At 44.1% G+C, this 19,433-nt stretch overlaps 1 protein-coding gene across 1 annotated transcript in view; it reads left to right on the plus strand.

Annotated features, from left to right (window-relative positions):
• The window catches only part of ZRANB3 (zinc finger RANBP2-type containing 3), a 413,220-nt gene that overhangs the window by 184,913 nt on the left and 208,874 nt on the right, over positions 1-19,433 (plus strand). The window contains exons 4-5 of the mRNA XM_068245929.1: positions 6,140-6,318; positions 17,081-17,312. Of these exons, the coding sequence (XP_068102030.1) occupies positions 6,140-6,318; positions 17,081-17,312 (411 nt within the window). The remainder of the gene's footprint in view (positions 1-6,139; positions 6,319-17,080; positions 17,313-19,433) is intronic.

The raw sequence follows: 19,433 nt of genomic DNA on the forward strand, positions 1-19,433 counted from the left end.
GGGGCATGCTCATAATACGTGTAGTAGTGTACCAGTAGTTAAACATTCTCTCCAACAATCGGAGGAATGTTGAGATAAAATTCGAGGGGTGAATTTTAAGTAAGATTTTTTTTTTTTTTGTAGTTTCAGTATGCGTGGCACATTTTGAGTATTTTTTCAGGTTGAATAAGGCTTTGTTAATTTCTTGAGTAGATTATAGTTGTTGTAGATCATGCTCCCAGGTTTTAAGATATTTGGAAATTGGGGAATCGGATAAATCTAGTTTTTAAGTTTTTTACTGCTTCATTGTCTCTGCTCAATGATACCTTCACTGAAGTATGCCAGAGCTCAAATCTATGAATTATTGACCGTTTTATCTCTTTCCTGCTCTCAAAAGCCATTTACTGACAGGAACGTGTTTTATGGCTGTAATTACTTATCAGTGAGGGTTATGCTACAGTCTGACCCAGTCCGACTCGGTCCTGACTTGGACAGAAACTGATGTTTAACTCTTTCAGGCAGAGAAAGAAAAAAAGGAACACAGGGTAGTTATTTGTGTGCTTGGCACTGTACATACACGTCTGTCTCATCATGTCACCTCAGTTGTCCTTTAAAGCAGCTAGCCAGGTTTTATGATTTTATTCCTCTTTATCCCCAGTTTTCCCGCATCAGCTCTGTTTGTCCTTTCTGTTCCCTCACCCAGCTAATTTGGGATATCTGAAAGAGACATTTCTGCCCTTTTGCTGCGTTATAATTGGCTTTAACCTCCTATGCTTCTGTAACAAGGAGAGAGAGACTTTTGGGTTGCGTGACCGCTCAATTTTTTGGAGGCCCAAAGTAGATCTTCTCTAAAACGAAAGTGTCAAATAACATAAAAACAATTTGGCAGGCTAACCTTTAGCAGATGAGCCAGTGACATTTTGATAGAGGGAAGTTTAATCTGTCGCTTGACCTCAGGTGATCTGCTTTTATTGGATAGATGTCGTACCTGGCTGATGTCCCGGTTGTCATAGACAGTCCATCGTATGACCTTCTCTTGGCCGGGGGGATGTGCTTTGTCTGTCTAACAATACGGCTGTATGGATTTCCCCGTGCTACTTACAACCTGAGACTGGCACACCGTGTAAAGCTAGCACCGGTCTTTCTGGTACACAAATAGTTTATATTTTTAAAACCACTGACCAGTTAAAGCAGACCTGAACTCAGAAAACTCAGAACGTCCTCTGTGCTCTTAAAGAGAACCCAAGGCGGGGTTCTGACAATGCAATCCACATACAGAGGCTGGGTCTGCCTATACTGCCCAACCTCTGTTGCTATTTCAATCCCCCCTAAGTTCCCCCTGCGCTCTGCAATCCCCCGTAAATCACAGCCGTGCTGTGCGGGCTGTGTTTACATCTGTACTGTCACTCTGCGTGCTCCCCCCGCCTCCTGCATCGCTCTGATCCCCGGCCCGCGTCCCTATCCTCCAAACAGCGGGGAGGGAAGGAACGTGGGCGGGGACCGGAGCTATGCAGAAGGCGGGGGGAGCAGCAAATTGACAGTACAGAGATAAACACAGCCCGCTGTGACACACTGTGTGTCGGCAGCGCGGCTGTGATTTATGGGGGATAGCAGAGCGCAGGGGGAGCTTAGGGGGGATTGAAGTAGCAACAGAGGCTGGGCAGTATAGGCAGACCCAGCCTCTGTATGTGGATTGCAATGTCAGAACCCTACCTCGGGTTCTCCTTAAAGATAAGCTAAGATAATATCCTTTAAAGAAAAAACATTTATTTGCTACAGCTGATAGATCCTGCAATAAATCTGCAGCTTGTCTACTTCCTACTTTCATGGAAGCAGACATGTTGTTAATACCCTGTGTTTACCAATTAGATTCTCTGATGTAGCAGCCAGCTGACGCAGCTGAGAGATCAAATTACAACTTGTGGTCAGTCACAGATGAGGGGTGATAAGACTAAACTCTCTAAATACACACTGGGTGCATTTCTCTCTGTTGTCCTTCTATCCTGTGCAAGAGTTCAGGTCCACTTCAAGTGAATAATGTTGATTATCTAGTTATAGTGGCAGTTACCTATGAAAGATGGGATATATTAGGTAGCAAGTGAAGGATTTCAAAGGACAACTGAAGCAAGAGTTATATGGAGGCTGCCATATTTATTTTATTTTAAGCAATACCAGTTCCCTGACTATCCTGCTGATCCTTTACCTCTTAATATTTTCAGCCATAGACCCTGAACAAGCATGCAGCAGATCCGGTGTTTCTGACATTGTCAGATCTGACAGGATTATCTGCATGCTTGTTTCTGGTGTGATTCAGACATACTGCAGCCAAATAGATCAGCAGGGCTATCAGGCTACTGGTACTGAGTAAAAATAAATAAATAAGGCAGCCTCCATATACTTATCTCTTCAGTTGTCCTTTAAAGCAGGGACTACTAAAATTGTAATTGACTTTCACTATTTAACCTCCTTGGCGGTTATCCTGAGCTAGGGTCGGGCGGAAAACCGCAGCTCAGAGCGGTAATCCCGACCTCTGTTGGGGGTAGCTGCTGGAGGCTCTATGCAGAGCAATGCTTGCAGCAGGTGTTTCTACATACCTCCCGGGGGATCCCGACGTCGGCCGCCATTCTTCCTCTCCTCCGGGGCTCTACTTCCTCCTGGTGAGATCGCTGGCTATAGTCATGAAGACAGCCGGTGTAATGTCTGATTGCGCTGCCCGGAAGCTCCCTTCCACACTGAGTAGCACGCATGCGCAGTGTGAAGTTAATTATACTGCTGATGGTAACATAAAAAATATCTCCACTTCCACACATCCTACATTCCTCAAATTTTCAGGGAAGGGAGAGGATCCCCCAAACTACATCTATACCAAATTGCAGCCCCCGAGCCCCGCTGGTTCAGGAGATAGATTAGAGAAACCTATCTCGGGAACCAGTGGGGCTCGGGGGCTGCAATTTGGTATAGATGTAGTTCAGGGGATCCCCTACCTACCCTAAAAATTTGAGGAGCTTAGGATGTGTGGAAGCGGAGATATTTATTATGTTACCATCAGCAGCATTATGAAATAGGAAATGTGACCGCACAGTCTCCTAGTGCGCATGCGGGGCAGGGCAGCACAAATCCACAGGCAGCGTAATCTGACACAACATTGGCAATTTCACTTTAGAGTTGCAGCGCCACCTGGAGGATGGAGGCATAACTGCAGCGCTGGAGCCAGACAGGTGAGTGATTGTAAAAAAAACTACTGCAGCTCTCCCTGGCGGCATGATTTTTTACAGGTTTTAGGGTCTGAAGCACTGCTTTTAGACCCTAAAGTCTGGAAAGAATCATAACGTCAAGGGGGTTAACATTGAGTCCAGGAGTGTAGCTACAAATCATGCCCTCCCCCCTTTGCACAATTCTGATGGGTCCCCCCCAATGCTCACTCCCTCACAGTCTGGGGGTTCATCTCACAAGGTCATAAAACACATGCGGCCATCATTATTCTCACACCCATAACAAGTGTAGCCACAAAAACGCCTGATCTGTGCAATGTGTTGTAAGGGAAGGTTAGCAGTTGCTAACCCCCCCCCCCCCCCCCCTTTTCACAGCTCTGGGCTTCCCTGCTACGGGTGCTTCTCTCCTGTAGTTCCCCCTCTAGAGTCTGTTGCGCCAAACTGAAGGCCTTGCTTCCCACTTTGACCAACTTCCATGACAACAGGCCAGTTAATACTCCACTGATGAACATCCCCATGGATTGGTTTTAATTGATCTTCTTAAAATGCCGCGAGGTGCCGTTAACCCTTTGAAAGTCTGAACTTGTAGTTCGCCACGGAAACAGTAAATTCGGGCGCCTGAGGCTAGTGGACAAATCGGGCGCCGCCATTCACTCCTATAATAAATATCGTTTAATGGGCGCCCGATAGGAAAAAAGGGCGCCGGTGAAAAATAACGTTTTAAAAGCGGCGCCCGGAGACTTAATGTTTTATTACTGCTTCTCATGATTACACATTATCTAATGATTTATACATTTTTAAATATTATTTTTAAACGAAAAACAGTACATTTTTTTTTTACATTATTTTTAAACGAAAAAACCAACAGGGGGGTCTTAGGTTTAGGCACCAACAAGGGGGGTCTTAGGTTTAGGCACCAAAAGGGGGTCTTAGGTTTAGGCACCAAAAGGGGGGTCTTAGGTTTAGGCACCAACAGGGGGGTCTTAGGTTTAGGCACCAACAGGGGGGTCTTAGGTTTAGGCACCAACAGGGGGGTCTTAGGTTTAGGCACCAACAGGGGGGTCTTAGGTTTAGGCACCAACAGGGGGTCTTAGGTTTAGGCACCAACAGGGGGGGTCTTAGGTTTAGGCACCAAAAGGGGGGTCTTAGGTTTAGGCACCAAAAGGGGGGTCTTAGGTTTAGGCACCAACAGGGGGGTCTTAGGTTTAGGCACCAACAGGGGGGTCTTAGGTTTAGGCACTAACAGGGGGGTCTAGGGGTTAGGGGTAGGTACAGGGAGGATTACTTAGGCACCAACAGGGGGGGTCTTAGGTTTAGGCATCAACAGGGGGGTCTAGGGGTTAGGGGTAGGTACAGGGAGGGTTACTTAGTAATTTTTTTTTTTAACGTTATTATACGTTTCAGTATTTAAACGAAAGATTAACGTTTTTACAATTGCCGATTTAATGCACATTATTTAATGATTTATAACTTTAAAAAACATTAATTTGAAAAGAAATACAGTACAATACATTTTTAAACGTTATCCATGCTTATCGTTAAAAACCCGGCGCCCTTTTTTCCCAGCGCCCCTTTTTAACGTACGCGTTCGCCACAGCCGGGCGCCTGTTGACTTTATCGTGCCGATTGCCTTCTCTTTTATTTTCCGTTTTCCCTCCCTGCAAGTGAACTAATTACTGAATCCAGTGAGCCAGGCAGTATTTTATCGATCACAGCAGAGAGCATTGGAGGGGTCTAATCACTCCTCGCTGCTGCTATTATACACAATGCAACATTTTACTGTATGAATTATTAATTATTCAATATATTTATAGTTTGTGTAGGAGGAAAAGTAATGCGGTATCGTTTTCTATATATTTATTATTTCTTGTCTGTTTGTGTTATTTCCAGATTCCTCTCCGCACTGTAGTGTTAAATAGCCTCTTAATTTAAATGATAAGTTTCTGCAGAAGTACGAAGTCTTTTGGAACGGTTACATAAATAGTTTTTTTTTTTTAACTTGTCCTTTTGGAAACATTCATTCGTTATGGCTTATTACACATATCAGAGGTTTAAAAAGTAGCATACGGCTTGTTTGCCAAAAATGGATCCATCAAAAACTTTGGCAAGTAGAAGTTAACTTGCTAAATTTTTTCTTCTGTGCGTTTCAGCTTCCATATTTATTTTATATTGCCATAGTAAAGTAAGCGAGAGTTCGGCCATTTTGAATACGCAGCCAGTGTCTGAAGAGCAAAACATTCGATATGGTTTTCCGGTAGTTGGATTTGGATATCTGCAGCAGAGGTTTTTGCTGCCAGATTTTAGACGTACGTTTAGAATAGCTGCAAAGTACTTTTGGCACGTGCTGTGCTGGCAGAATGTCAATAACGTAGGGCTACCGGTATTCTGCAGTCGGTTTAGCAAGGTTGTTAGTCGATCTCACTATTCCCAAAGCCACCATATCCCCTAACCCTCCTACAATTACACCCAGCCATAACCTTCCTACTGATATGCCTAACCGTATCCTTCCCTCTCCCCAGCACTCACGCCCAACAGATTAACCCCTGGCAACGCTTTCTGATCACTTACTGCTGCTTACTAAACACTGACACCACAGGCTGCTGCCTTGCTTAACACATATGTACTGATAACATTTTGTAATTAAACCAGGATATCTTGGAAAAGCTTTGACTCTCACTTGCCCTTTTTTGGTACGCTGAGGTGGGCGCAGAACTTAGAGGAGATGGCAGCCAAGCCAATGTGCTCCCACCCAGTCCCACATATCTCCTTCGGGTGCATTGTAGGTGACCCACCCAACTTAATTGGATTGTGAGCTCCACCAGAGGCAGAAACGAATAGGAATGTTTTTGTGAGGTTTGCAAAGTGCTTTTCACTTTTATTTTGAAGGACATCAATCATGAAAGTAGTTGACCTTAACGAGTTTGAGTTTTGTTTTTTTCTTTTTCCAGATGGGCCTTGGGAAAACTTTACAGGCAATCTGCATTGCATACTTTTACCAAGATGAGTGGCCTCTTCTAATCGTCGTGCCGTCCTCGTTAAAGTATCCTTGGATTGAGGAGTTGGAGAAGTGGATTCCAGAACTGGGCCCCGAGGACATCACTGTTATCGAGAACAAAACAGATGTTGGGTAAGAGGTCTGGAGGGTACAAGGGTATGCGAGCAAACCATACTATTGGCTTATTGAAATACAGTGTACCGGCTAAGGCAATACAATGCAGGTGCTCAGCTAAAGGCAACTGAAGACATCACCCTAAATATTACAATCTTGTAGAGGGGACCTAGTAGTCATGTTATATTGATGATACCTAAAATAAACTTGAGATGAATAAATGCTAAAGTTTTATACATACCTGGTGCTTCCTCCAGGCTCCTTCGGCATGATCAGTCCCTCGTCATTTTCCTCCATTGCCTTGTTCCTCTGCTATGGCTCCTGGCAACTTCAGGAGCCGGAGCTTACTGCCCATGTGCAGCCCGGCCTTGCTTGCGCCCCCCCCCCCTGCACTCCCATCGCCTGGAGCATTTTGTGCCTCCGCATTATCACTGCGCAGGCGCAGAACGCTCCCAGCCACAGGAGTGCGACAGGGGAGCCGCACTGTGCCTACCTCGACTGGCAAAAGTTATTGCCAAAGTTACTAGGACCAGGAAGTGGAGGACAGCGGCGATAGACCGATCAGGCTGAAGGGGGCTGGAGGAAGCCCCAGGTTTGTATAAAACTTTTGCATTCAATCATCTCAGGTACACTTTAACTACTTTAGCCATTCTGACGTAGCTCCTACGTTCACCTATGCATCTTGGAGGTAGGAGCTACGTCCATGAAAAAAACAATGCTTCCGCGACAGATCGCGCGCAATCCCACGCTTGTTCTCGCTGCCGCCCGTAAGCCTGGAGATTTAGGTCTTAGTGTCTATGATCGTGGCATCAATGAGATCCCTGCGTCATTGTTTATCTTGTAATTTACACTTACACGCTTTACTTCCTGCTCGCATTCTAAAAACACACGCAGGAAGAAAAATGTATAAATAGTAAAATTGCACCTACATACATTTATTTTTTTTAAAGAAACAGACCCACACTTACATATAAAAATTAACGCCTTCCCTCACACACTCTCCCATAGTACCCAAATATATATTTTGCATAATTTAAAATAAAAATAAAAAATACATAAATAGTTACCTTAGGGACTGAACCTTTTTTTTTAAAAAAAATAAATATATATATATGTCAAGATTGTATATTACTGTTATTTTTTAAATTTATGGGCTTGTAAATGATGACACAAAACTGAAAAAATGCACCTTCATTTTCCTAATAAAATATTGGCGCCATATATTGTGATAGGGACATAATTTAGACGTGTAATAACCGTGACAAATGGGCAAATTAAATATGTGGGCTTTAATTATGGCAGCATGTATTACTTTAAAATTTTAACAGCTGAAAACTGAGAAATATTTTTTTCCATTTTTTTCTTAATAGTCCTGTTAAAATGCATTTAGAATAAAATAATTCTTACCAAAATGTATCACCTAAAGAAAGCCTAATTGACGGCGGAAAAACAAGATGTAGAGCATTTTGTTGTGATAAAGAGTGATAAAGTTATTGGTGAATTGAATGGGAGGGGGGAAGAGCGCACGATAAAATATCAGGTGGCGAATCTTCCCACAATGCAAATTGCGGCTTATATCAGATCTGCTATAGGAAGCCATAATTTGCACAGTGGGAATACTCAATGCTTGCTGTTTTATTGGTCACCTCCCTGCAGCCAACTTTGCTGTTGTCACAAATTGCAGCTCTGTAGCAAGGGGGGGAGGGGGGGGGAGGGATGTTAAAGTTTAGGTACCACTGTGGAGGGGGGAAGGGGAGTTGGGGTTTTGTAACACCACGAGGAGTCTAGTGGTAGAGGCATAGGTAGAGGGAAGTCTTAAGTTTAGGCTTCGTTAGAGGGAGGTCTTAGGGTTAGGCATCGGTAGAGGGAGGTCTTAGGATTAGGCATCGGTAGAGTCAGAGGCGGACATAGGCCCGTGCAGATGCACAGGGGCCCCATGTCCTCTAGGGCCCATGCCAGTGGACCAGTTAGGGCCTGATTATCCTCTAAGCTTTTCTCCATGTATTTATCTCTGAAACGTAAGAGAAACAGTGATCATAACTTGTACACCAGTCATATACAAGTTTAAAATGTGTGCTACATTAATACAGTGCCTAGAAAATGTGACCTAGGTTCATGTACTTTTATCTTATCTGCATTGTTTGGATCCAACCATGATCTGTTATGACTACACCCACTCACATGGCGCCCGATGTATTTATTTTTGCACAGGGGCCCATTGTTGGCTTTGTCCGCCACTGGGTAGAGGGAGGTCTTAAGGTTATTGATTGGTAGAGGGAGGTCTTAGGGTAAGGCATCGGTAGAGGGAGGTCTTAGGGTTAGGCATCGGTAGAGGGAGGTCTTAGGGTTAGGCATCGGTAGAGGGAGGTCTTAGGGTTAGGCATCGGTAGAGGAAGATCTTAGGATTAGGCATTGGTAGAGGGCGGATTCTGTGAGACAGTAGGTTTAGGTTTAGCCATAGTATAATGTTAAGATTACCAGTATTTTTACTATCTGAATTCAGTAGTAGAATATTGCTTATTTTAACGATATTCTAATAGCAACAATCCATTGCACCTTTTTTTTGTTCGAGGCGCCTTTCTTTTATGTACACCGGAGGTTGTGTACAAGAACAACGGCAACAGAAGTCATGGTAGATCCAGGCAACAGAAGCCATGGTAGATCCAGGCAACAGGAGTCATGGTAGATCCAGGCAACAGGAGTCATGGTAGATCCAGGCAACAGGAGTCATGGTAGATCCAGGCAACAGGAGTCATGGTAGATCCAGGCAACAGGAGTCACGGTAGATCCAGGCAACAGAAGTCACGGTAGATCCAGGCAACAGAAGTCACGGTAGATCCAGGCAACAGAAGTCACGGTAGATCCAGGCAACAGAAGTCACGGTAGATCCAGGCAACAGAAGTCACGGTAGATCCAGGCAACAGAAGTCACGGTAGATCCAGGCAACAGAAGTCACGGTAGATCCAGGCAACAGAAGTCACGGTAGATCCAGGCAACAGAAGTCACGGTAGATCCAGGCAACAGAAGTCACGGTAGATCCAGGCAACAGAAGTCACGGTAGATCCAGGCAACAGAAGTCACGGTAGATCCAGGCAACAGAAGTCATGGTAGATCCAGGCAATCCAGGAGGAGGGATGACCAATTCCTTGTAGAGGAGACAAGGGCTGAAATGATCACCAGTGGGTGAAAAGGGCTGGCGTAACTACAATTCATCAGGCCCCCCTCCAGCAACACTTTGGGGCCCCCCCAATATTCATACCCCTTCCAGTGCCTCCCCGTTTTGCCCTTCACGGCCATTGGGCCAATCTCACAATGGTCATAAAACAAGTGTGGCCCCCATAATCTTCACACCCATAACAAGTGTAGCCACAAAAGCACCTGATCTGAAGTATTATCCCCTGTATTGGAAGAAGGGAAGGTCAGTAGTGGGGACCCCCACAGCCCTGGTCCCCTCTACGATCACAGGGGCTGCTCACCTCTCGTTATGCCCAATATAGAATGAGGGCTAGTTGTGCCAGAGGTCACAGGTTTGGAGCAATCTGTGACAATAGGCATCCTTTTTACAGAATGCCTTTGGGGTGGTTGTATTGAAGGAAATCAGTTCAGTGTTCCTGAATGTTATTAAAGAGGAACTTTAACCAAGGATTACATTTCATCCCAATCAGTAGCTGAGACCCCCTTTCCCATGAGAAATATTTTCCTTTTCACAAATAGATCATCAGGGGAGCTTGTGTGGCTGATATTGTGGTGATGTCATGACCATGCTCCTGACAGTTTGCTGTCTGTGAACCTGGTTGCATTGTGGGAAATAACGGCTTTTTCCAACTGCCAAGCAAGCGGCATCTCCCTCTGTGCATAGAACTCTCAGTAACGAACATTCCATGCAGATCACCTGGCAGAACAAACTATCTCACCACCAGTCATAAATTTCATAATGTAAATTGGAGAGAGGAAAGATTTTACAATAGGCAAACACTGACTAAATAATCTATAAAATGAATATTGTAAAGAAAGAAGCAATTTTAAACGCATCATTTTCACTACAGTTCCTTTTTAGGCTGGTTTCACAGTGGGACGTTAAAGTCCCACGTTACAGCAGCCAGTAACGCAGCTCAACTCACAGCACTGTAAAATCATTGTGCTGTTGACAGTGCACACGTTGCGTTACATAGTAACACAGCACGGTTAAACAAAGTGCTGCATGCTGTACGTTATACTGGGCTAAGCAGCGTTAGACTGTTTGCACATGCTCAGTAATGTTGGAGGAGGAGGTCTCCCCTCCTCCTCCGGGGCCAGTCACATGGCTAGCTAATTAATATTCACTGCACTGCAGAGACTTGTGGTAGGACTGTAGTGTTGATTGGATCATGAACGAATCGTTTATTTGATCCGGATCTTTTTTGTGAGTCGAATCATCCGGATCATCACAATGAAAGATTCAGTTCACAGTGGATGTCTGCCTGGAAGAAACAGGAACATACAGAATGTACAGTGCAGGGAAAGTCCTGTCCTGCTAAACATTTCACCCAGTCTGCTTCCCTAGTAAAATAATTCAAATCTTTTTAATGATCCGATTCAAATGATCCGAATCCTTAAAAAGATCAGGACTTCCTATCACTAACCTGGAGCGGCTGCTTTGAGAGCTGCATAATGCAGCTCAATCTGACATCCAACTTTAACACCACCAGGTGTTGCGTTAGGGGCATGTTATGCGAACTTAACGTCCCCTAAAACGCAACGTCTTGGTGTGAAAGTAGCCTTAATGTATTCGCCTTCAAACCTGGTTAGTTAGAACAGTGGAGAAATATGTATCAGAGGTTTGTTGGCAACAAGCCACATGCAGTCTTAAAAGGACAAATTACTAAATATAAGCTGCCAGGAATTAAGCCCAAATTTATTAACCGCATAATAAACAGCACAGATTCTGCAGGGGTTTGCTCAAAAACTAATTGTTAGCTGTTGCTTAATTGTTTGCTGCATTTTCAGAGAAATGTTGATTTTATTATGTGTGAATAAACTGGTTTTCTGTGACGCTATGCTTTTTGCTTTCCTTATGGTGCCCATACACGATACAATAAAAACGTTCGATTTTCGAGTTTTTACGATCTAAATGATCGAATCGAATGAAAGTAGAAAATATTTTTTTTTTCGATCAAGAAATTTGAACGATTATACCGTTTTTACGAAAAAAAATCTGATCGGACATGCTGGAAAAATCTTTATATTCAATCTAACGGAATAATCAAACTAAATTATCTAATCGAAAAAAAAATGAAGAATTGTACCATGTATGGCCACCTTTAGAAAAGTATTCTTGATCCTCCACCTTCCTTCATTTGTATATTTGTGAGCAAAGCCAAAAGTAGAACTGGTGGTTGGCCGTTGCTTTGACAGCAAGACTACTATTATTATTATTATTTATTGTATTTATAAAGTGTCGGGTTAACATATTACGCTGCGCTGGAAAATTAATAAGGATGCGTACAATGTAGACAAGGGGTGACAGACAGAGAGGTAGCAAACGGTTGTACAACATAGTACAAGGTTATACATACAAACGGTATAAAATGCATTGTAGTAATGAACAGAGGTGCCAAAAGGATAAAAGCTAAAACTTAAAAATGGGGGAGGCAGTGGTGGACTTAACCCCTCAAGCATACCTCCCAAAAAACAGGTTGATATTATATCAACGAGCAAATTTATTTATATATACACTCCAAAGGGTAATGGCAACGCGTTTCGCAGGTGTGGCCCCACTTCATCAGGCAACAGGGGATGAGCCTACAGTCTTGACAGAGGCGCTAGGCTGAGACATAGACACTTGGCCTATGATCACTTCTGAGCCTCCCGGGGGGACAGCCGTATCACACGGCTGTCCCCAGTACAGCACTGCCTTAAATCGTAGCGCTGTACAGTGTAAATAGATGGCGGTTTCGCCATCTAACAATCTCATGGCGGCGCTGGGAGACTGATGACGGAGCGGAGCTCCATCATTCATGCGCACGGGCTTTCCTGCAAAACCCCGCCCCAGGACTTCACGTCAATTGGCGTTGAGCGGTCCTGGGGCTGCCGCCGCGTTTACCCCAGTTGAAGTGGAGCAGTCGGCAAGGGGTTAAACAATACCAGTTGCTTGTCAATCCTGCTGATGTCTTTGGCTGCGGTAGTGGCTGAATCACACATCTGAAACAAGCATGCAGCTAATCCAGTCTGACTTCAGTCAGAACACCTGATCTGCATGCTTGTTCAGGGGCTGTAGCTGAAAGCATTAGAGACACATGATCAGCAGGAGAGTCAGGCAACTGGTAATTTAAAAGGAAAAATCCATATCCTTTTCAGTTTAGGTTCCCTTTAAAGTGAACCAGAGACGAAGCATTCTCATGTATTTTACCATATATATCAGTGGGAACATTAGAGAAAACACCTACCCTGCTCTCTGTTTCAATATTTACTGTTCAGATTGCTTCTAACAGCCCAGATACAATCCCCGACTGAGCATTCAGTCTGGCTTTGCTATAATGGCTTTGCTATGACTCAGCTATAATGATTCCTGAGCAGAACCACAAGGGGGCAGGCTTGGGCTTGAAAAGACAGCACAGAAGACAGACTCAGCTATAAAGATTCCTGAACAAAGCCAGACTAAATGCTCAGTCGGGGTTTTTTATTAGGGCTGGTAAGAAGCAAGCTGAACAGTGAAGAATGAAACAGAGAGCAGGGTAGGTGTTTTCTCTAATGTTCCCACTTAAACATATGGAAAAATACATGAGGGTGCTTCGTCTCTGGTTCCCTTTAAGATAGGGGCTATAGCAAATATAGCTTGGGAAATGAACTGCAGCTACACTGCCAATGTGAATGGTTGATTGTGTTACTTTTAAATAAAACAAAAAATAAATATTGGTGGCCTATATTTCTATGTAAGCGCTAAATTTTTAGTTAACACTACTGGGAATTATATAGTCACAGCTGCCACTTCGGGTTTCTTTCTTTTTCTTTTTTTTTTTTAATCAACAACTTTTTGGAAGCAGGCACCTAAAGTGACAAAATACATTAAATCGTTAAAATAGAGAGCGATGGGTTGGTAGAGAGTTATAAGTTGGTAGAAATAAGATAAGAATGAGCATCTCCATATAGAGGTGCTCATTCCTGTTTCATTTTTGCCAGTAGGCACAACTTGTTATTGGCCTGAGGAAGCGGGGGCAACCTGTGAAAAGCATAGTCACTATGAAGTAAATAGTTTCTCCACCAATTGCTATATGACTTTCATTCTTCTAGAGGGGTAGGCTAACCTGCCACTCCCTATTTTGACCTATTAATGTATTTTATATTTTGGGCTACTTCTTCCAAAAGTTGTTATAATGTACACCTTGGTTTAAGGGTGTATTTTTTTTTTGTTTCTCCCCCTGTTTGAGAGCCGGTGTATAAGTACTCCCAACATCGAGGGACTCAATCAGCTGGGAAGAGACCACTAAGGGGACTGGCGCCCGGGACTAATCTTTTTGGCATTAAGGCACAATATCTGTCCTGAGGAAGCGGCTTACACTGTGAAACGCATTGTCCACAAGTGCTTAACCAGCCTGGCGTTCTATTAAGATCTGGCGATCAGAAGTAACAAGAAGGGCTGCAATGTTTTGAGTTCCTCGTCGCCATGGCAACGAGCGGAGTGACGTCATGGACGTCAGCCGCCTCCGATCCAGCCCTTAGCGCTGGCCGGAACTGTTTGGTCCGGCTGCGCTGGGCTCGGGCGGCTGGTGGGACCCTCTTTCGCCGCTGCACGCGGACACATCGCAGCACTGCGGTGGCGATCAGGTAGCACACGTGGCTGGCAAAGTGCCGGCTGCGTGTGCTCCTTTTTATTTGATGAGAATCGGCCCAGCAGGGCCTGAGCGGCAGCCTCCGGCGGTAATGGACGAGCTGAGCTCGTCCATACCGCCAGGCTGGTTTTTAATAAACAAAATTTTCTACTTCCGAAACAAAAGATCTTATTCCAAAGTAGGACCTTCTTACTTAGTTTTATACATTATAGAAGGATACTCTTTTTGGGGGGGGCACCTCCAGCTGTACATCTACGACCACCAGAGGTGGACATCCCATCCCAAGCAGAAACGGGAATCTTTTGTACGCATTGAAAGTGGTTGCTTGTTGTTGCAACCCACAGAACGTGACTATAACGCCTTATTTCCTCCCTGCCTGGTGTTAATGTCAGATTACTTTTGGCTCCTGTCCCACCCCCCCTTTCTGGTAACCTGGGAGCTCAGGGACAAGCCTCTTTCTTTTTTTTCTTTTTTTTTAATGCTGATTTTTCACAGCAATCAACCCTGAGCAGTGTTCTCCCCAACATAATTTTGCCTGGTTCTCAGTAGTGATGGTCGTGCCTAGGAGAAATTATGGAGAAGCATGTGATTTGTTTGATCAGCTGATAGATTTGCAAAGCTCTAATTAGCTGTGATCGCATTCCTGCTTTAGCGCATGACCGCTACTAGCAAATCAAAGACTTACATATCTATAACCTGATCAAACTGATCAGTTGTCCTAGACATGACCATCACAAGTGCTCAGCTGGATTACAAATTACAAGTATTTGACCACCAGATACATCCTCAGCTCACCAAGCTAAAATTAATTTTCCAAGGGGAATGCTGCTGAGTGTAATTTACACAAATAGCTGCGTCCCTTGAGTCTCTACCTACATAGATGTCCCTTTCTCTGTCCCAGGTGACACATTTTTAAAGCTGAATGAAGAAGATTTAGAATAGCTATCCTAATTAACTAACCAAGTGATTCAGTGCCGAAACAGAATCCGGAGGAGGTAGAAATAAATAGATAAACTTTTTACTGCAGTCTTTAAGCCCAAATCCAGGTATAAACACATTTGGATAGTTCAGAAAGAGGCATTTAGGCTAAGTTCCCACTGATGCCGGGCCACAGACAGCCAACGGGAGCAGACAATATAGTGTCCACACCGATGGTCTGTCGTGGTCTGGCTGGAACCCAAGGCAGATGCGTTTCAACGACAGACTGTGTAGGAAACACATCCGCTCTTTTGGAAAAACGCAGTTGGCTTACCGCAATAGAACCGTTGCAGACTGACAAGTGTGAATGGATACTTTGTTCAATGTCCATCTTTTTCTGCAGTGGGAACACCGCCTTATTGTCTTGCGTTCCCATCTGTAAGAATTTACCTCTCTTCTTTTCAGACTGGAAGTAGAGGAATCTGTCCAAGAGTGAAAGTCATAGTAAATAAATGGTAGTGTGGAGAAAAAATCGAATCGCTGACAAATTTCCACGGCCTCAATTCATAAAGCGTTCCCGCATGCGGTAATGCTGAAAACAGCTGACTTTACCGAACCCTTAGCAAAATGTCAATTCATAAAAGCTGTTACCGCATGAAAAGCTGAAATTCCCGAGCAGTGAGGTAAATTACCAACTTGTGTGGTGAACACCTCCAGCACATGTCAGTAAATGTCACTAAATGTCAATTCATAAAGATCAGAGCAAGCGGTATTGGGACGGAGAATACAGCTTGCTTTGAAGAGGTGATAAGGGTGCAGACAAAGTTAATGGGACAGATCTCCCAGACAGCAGCGGTGAGAGCAGAACAAACAAGGCTTTCCAGAATACCCCAGGCTGTGTTTTTTTACCTCTTGGGTACCTGTTTTCATATGTTTTTCCATCAGAAAGCCTGGCATGTGTAACCTTTTCTTGAAGTTCTTCTAAGCTGTGGCAATTAAATAGAGTGTTTAGAAAGACTAATAGACAGATTCAGAGCAGATTCAGGGCAAGGAGAGGCAGTATAACTAAACATGCACATCTAAAGGGAAGCCGGGATGCCTCTTTTATTGTAATGCTGTCTCTGCACAGAGAACAGCCAAATGTAACAACTCAGCCAGCTACATTCCTCATGTTACCGACAGCTGGGCTTCGGGAAAATACCGCATTTCTACCGCACCTGTGAAAATGTTTATGAATGAGCACACAGAAGTCTAAAATACCAAATTTTCTGTCCCAGGACTAGCAGGTTTCATATTAAACCATGACTGTCCTCAGAGGTTCGTTGGACAGGAAATAAAGGAAGATCCCTACTTTATGTACACAGACAGCAGTACTAAAGGCCCGTCCATACACACACTAAATTAAAGCAGGCTGAGGGAGCCGATAACTACCTCGGCCGATAATCCGACGTATGTACACCATCCCCGGACCTACTAGCGATCCAGCAGGCAGATCATTTTGGCCTGGTAAAGCCCAATAGCTTTGTTCTCCCCACCTGCCATGTGACACTGCTGCTTCATCGACCCTCTCCCTCTGTTACATGGCAACAGATTGTGTCGTTAGACTGCAGGCTAGCTGTGCGTTTTTACAGCCTCAACCCCGCTATGTCGCCCAGGGAATCGGGTCCCAATCCCCATTGGGTGACAACCGTGTGTACAGAGTTTACAATCCCCTTTTCACACCATCCCCAAGTTGGACTTTATTGAAAAGGGAACAGATGTTCAGGTGCTTCGTAAAAACTTTGTAGAGCGTAATCTTACGATTTCATGCATTTACAATACATACATTTGAGAGTTAAGCAGTTTTTTTTTTTTTTTTTTTTTTCTCGGTTTGCCTGAGGTTGCACTTTGAGCATTATGTGAATTTGCTGCTAATAATGTACTTTTTACTGCTTCTCTCCGCCCTCTTCTGCACCTGTAACATATTTACTCAGTAGGGCCCGCCATCTCTTTACTGCAGGGGGGTCTAATCCTTCCATACCTAATCTAGCCAATGCCGTGTGTTCTGTCCGCAGGAGAATAGCGACTTGCAAGGTGACGGTGTTGGGGTACGGTCTGCTGACCTTGGATGCCACCACCCTGACCAGCGCTCTGTACAAACAGCACTTCAGGGTGGTTCTGGTGGACGAGTCGCACTACATGAAGTCTCGCAATGCCTCTCGGAGCAAACTCCTGCAGCCCATTGTGCAGAAAGCCACCAGAGCGCTGCTGCTCACCGGGACGCCTGCGCTCGGAAGGCCGGAGGAGGTAATTGAAAACGTTGAATAGCTTTCTTTTTTTCTCCCTTATTATTAACTCTGCTAGATGGCTGCACGGCTTTCTCTTTTGTCGACCTGCGAAGAAAGCCACTCAGTCCTTTGAATTAAAGAACAGTTCCGCTATGCATTAACGAATAAGTCTGAAGAATTAAATAAAAGTAGCCCTCGACTTATCAATGCAAGTGTTTTTCAGTTACCTCACTCCCCCTCTCCCCTACCAGCGCATCAACCTACCCCCCCCCCCCCCCCCCACACACACACACACACTTTTGTTTACACTTTTGCCTTCTTAATAATGACAAAAGTGCTTTTTGTTTGTTTCTTTTTTTATTTTTCTTGCAGAGAAAAGCAAATACTCACAGAGCCTATTGTTCCTTAAGAGGACTTTTATGTTTTGGTCTTGATACCTCTGATCAATTCCCAGGGGTGTGAATGCTGACTAAAGACAGAGTCTGAAGAATATTCAGAAGTTCTTTGACAGAAAACTTTTATAGAAAAAAAAAGTTATGCATTTTACACGTTAAGCCAATTTAATTAACAATCCGATGACATTTTGTCAAATTTCACTTTAGGGCCCTTTTACACTTGGTGCTGTGTGATTTGGAGCAATCGCTTAGCACCGGAGTAGAAGTAGTTGCACCGCGCGGTGCACTTACGGGTTTACCGCGGAAGTCGCCCCGTATCGCACTGCAGCCTCTGCGTTACCCGGAGCACTTCCGAGCCCTTGTAGGCAGTGTGCCATGTTCCATTGACTGTAATTGCAACAAGCTGTGGTAGAAATGCGCAGTTTGTAAACTGTACAATGCAGTATGCTCCCAGTTTCGATCAAGGAGGGAAGTGGAAGGGGTGCAGTAGTCCCCTGATTCAGACATATTCTGTACCGGGGCTGACAGTGGCAAAACGTTGCGGATTGGGAGGACAGCTAGGGGCCAGATGGACTGTGGGGGGCTGCAAGAAACCCCAAGTAAGTACAAATCAATTTGTATTCCCCCCTGAGGCCTGGAACCCGCTAAAAATCGCTATCTATAATCGCAATCGCCAGCGTTTTGTATGAGCGGTTTGTAAGTGTTTTCATGAGCGTTTTCGGTAGCGATTTTAAAAAGTGTAATCAATTTGCAGGTGGTTGTGTAGCGATTAGTGTTATTAATTCTTATTGGTCCTTTCAATTAGTTTTTTTTTTGTTACAGTGTGCAGTAATGTAAAAACGCTCTGTGTAGGTTTTGACGAGCGATTATGCCAGCGTTTATTAACTTTACATTGCAGAAACGCTAATCGCTAACACTCAAAAATGCTGCATGTCCTGTGTTTGCGATTTTGGTAATATCAACCGCTCCATTGGAATTTGGCCCATCCATTAACATTAGCTGAGCGTTTAGGGAAATCGCTAGCGGTTTGAATCGCTCCCTAAACGCTCACAAAATCGCTCTAGTGGGTTCCAGACCTAAGAGTCCCTTTAAACTGACTGTTGGCTTTGAAGCTCACTCAACCAGCATGAAAGGAATACCAAGGTGAAAATTTACTTATGAGCAAAACAATTATATCTATCCTCCTTTTCCTAAAAATTACATTTTCAATATCCCACAGTTTTTTTTTTAATTTTATATTTCAATCTACTTCTTAAGTTTTTACTGTTTCATGGTCTCTGCTCAATGACACGCTCATTGAAGTATGCCAGAGCTCAAATCTAGGATTTACTGACCCTTTTTATCTCTTTCCTGCTCTTAGAAGCTATTATTTGCCAGGACAGTGTTTTATAGCTGTAATTCCTTATCAGCGAGAGTTACCCTGTAGTCTGACCCGGACAGACACTGTCACTTGCATACCTGATGTTTAACTCTTTCAGGCAGAAAAAAGATGAAAAGGGTCGTAGCCTAGTTATTTGTGTGCTTGGCACTGTACACACACGTGTCGATCTCATCATGTCACCTCGGTATTCCTTTGAGAACTGAGCACACTGCTGCTGATCAGATTCTCAGTGTGGTGCGCATAAATAGCACTGTCTGATAGGCACAATAGTGTGCTGCGCATTAGTGATTTCCGACAACACACTGCTGCATGCATTTTGAGCGCAGTGCAGATCTATCCTATTCAGTATCATTGACTGGGGCAG

Source organism: Hyperolius riggenbachi, chromosome 7 (assembly GCF_040937935.1).
Source record: "Hyperolius riggenbachi isolate aHypRig1 chromosome 7, aHypRig1.pri, whole genome shotgun sequence".
NCBI lineage: Eukaryota > Metazoa > Chordata > Amphibia > Anura > Hyperoliidae > Hyperolius > Hyperolius riggenbachi.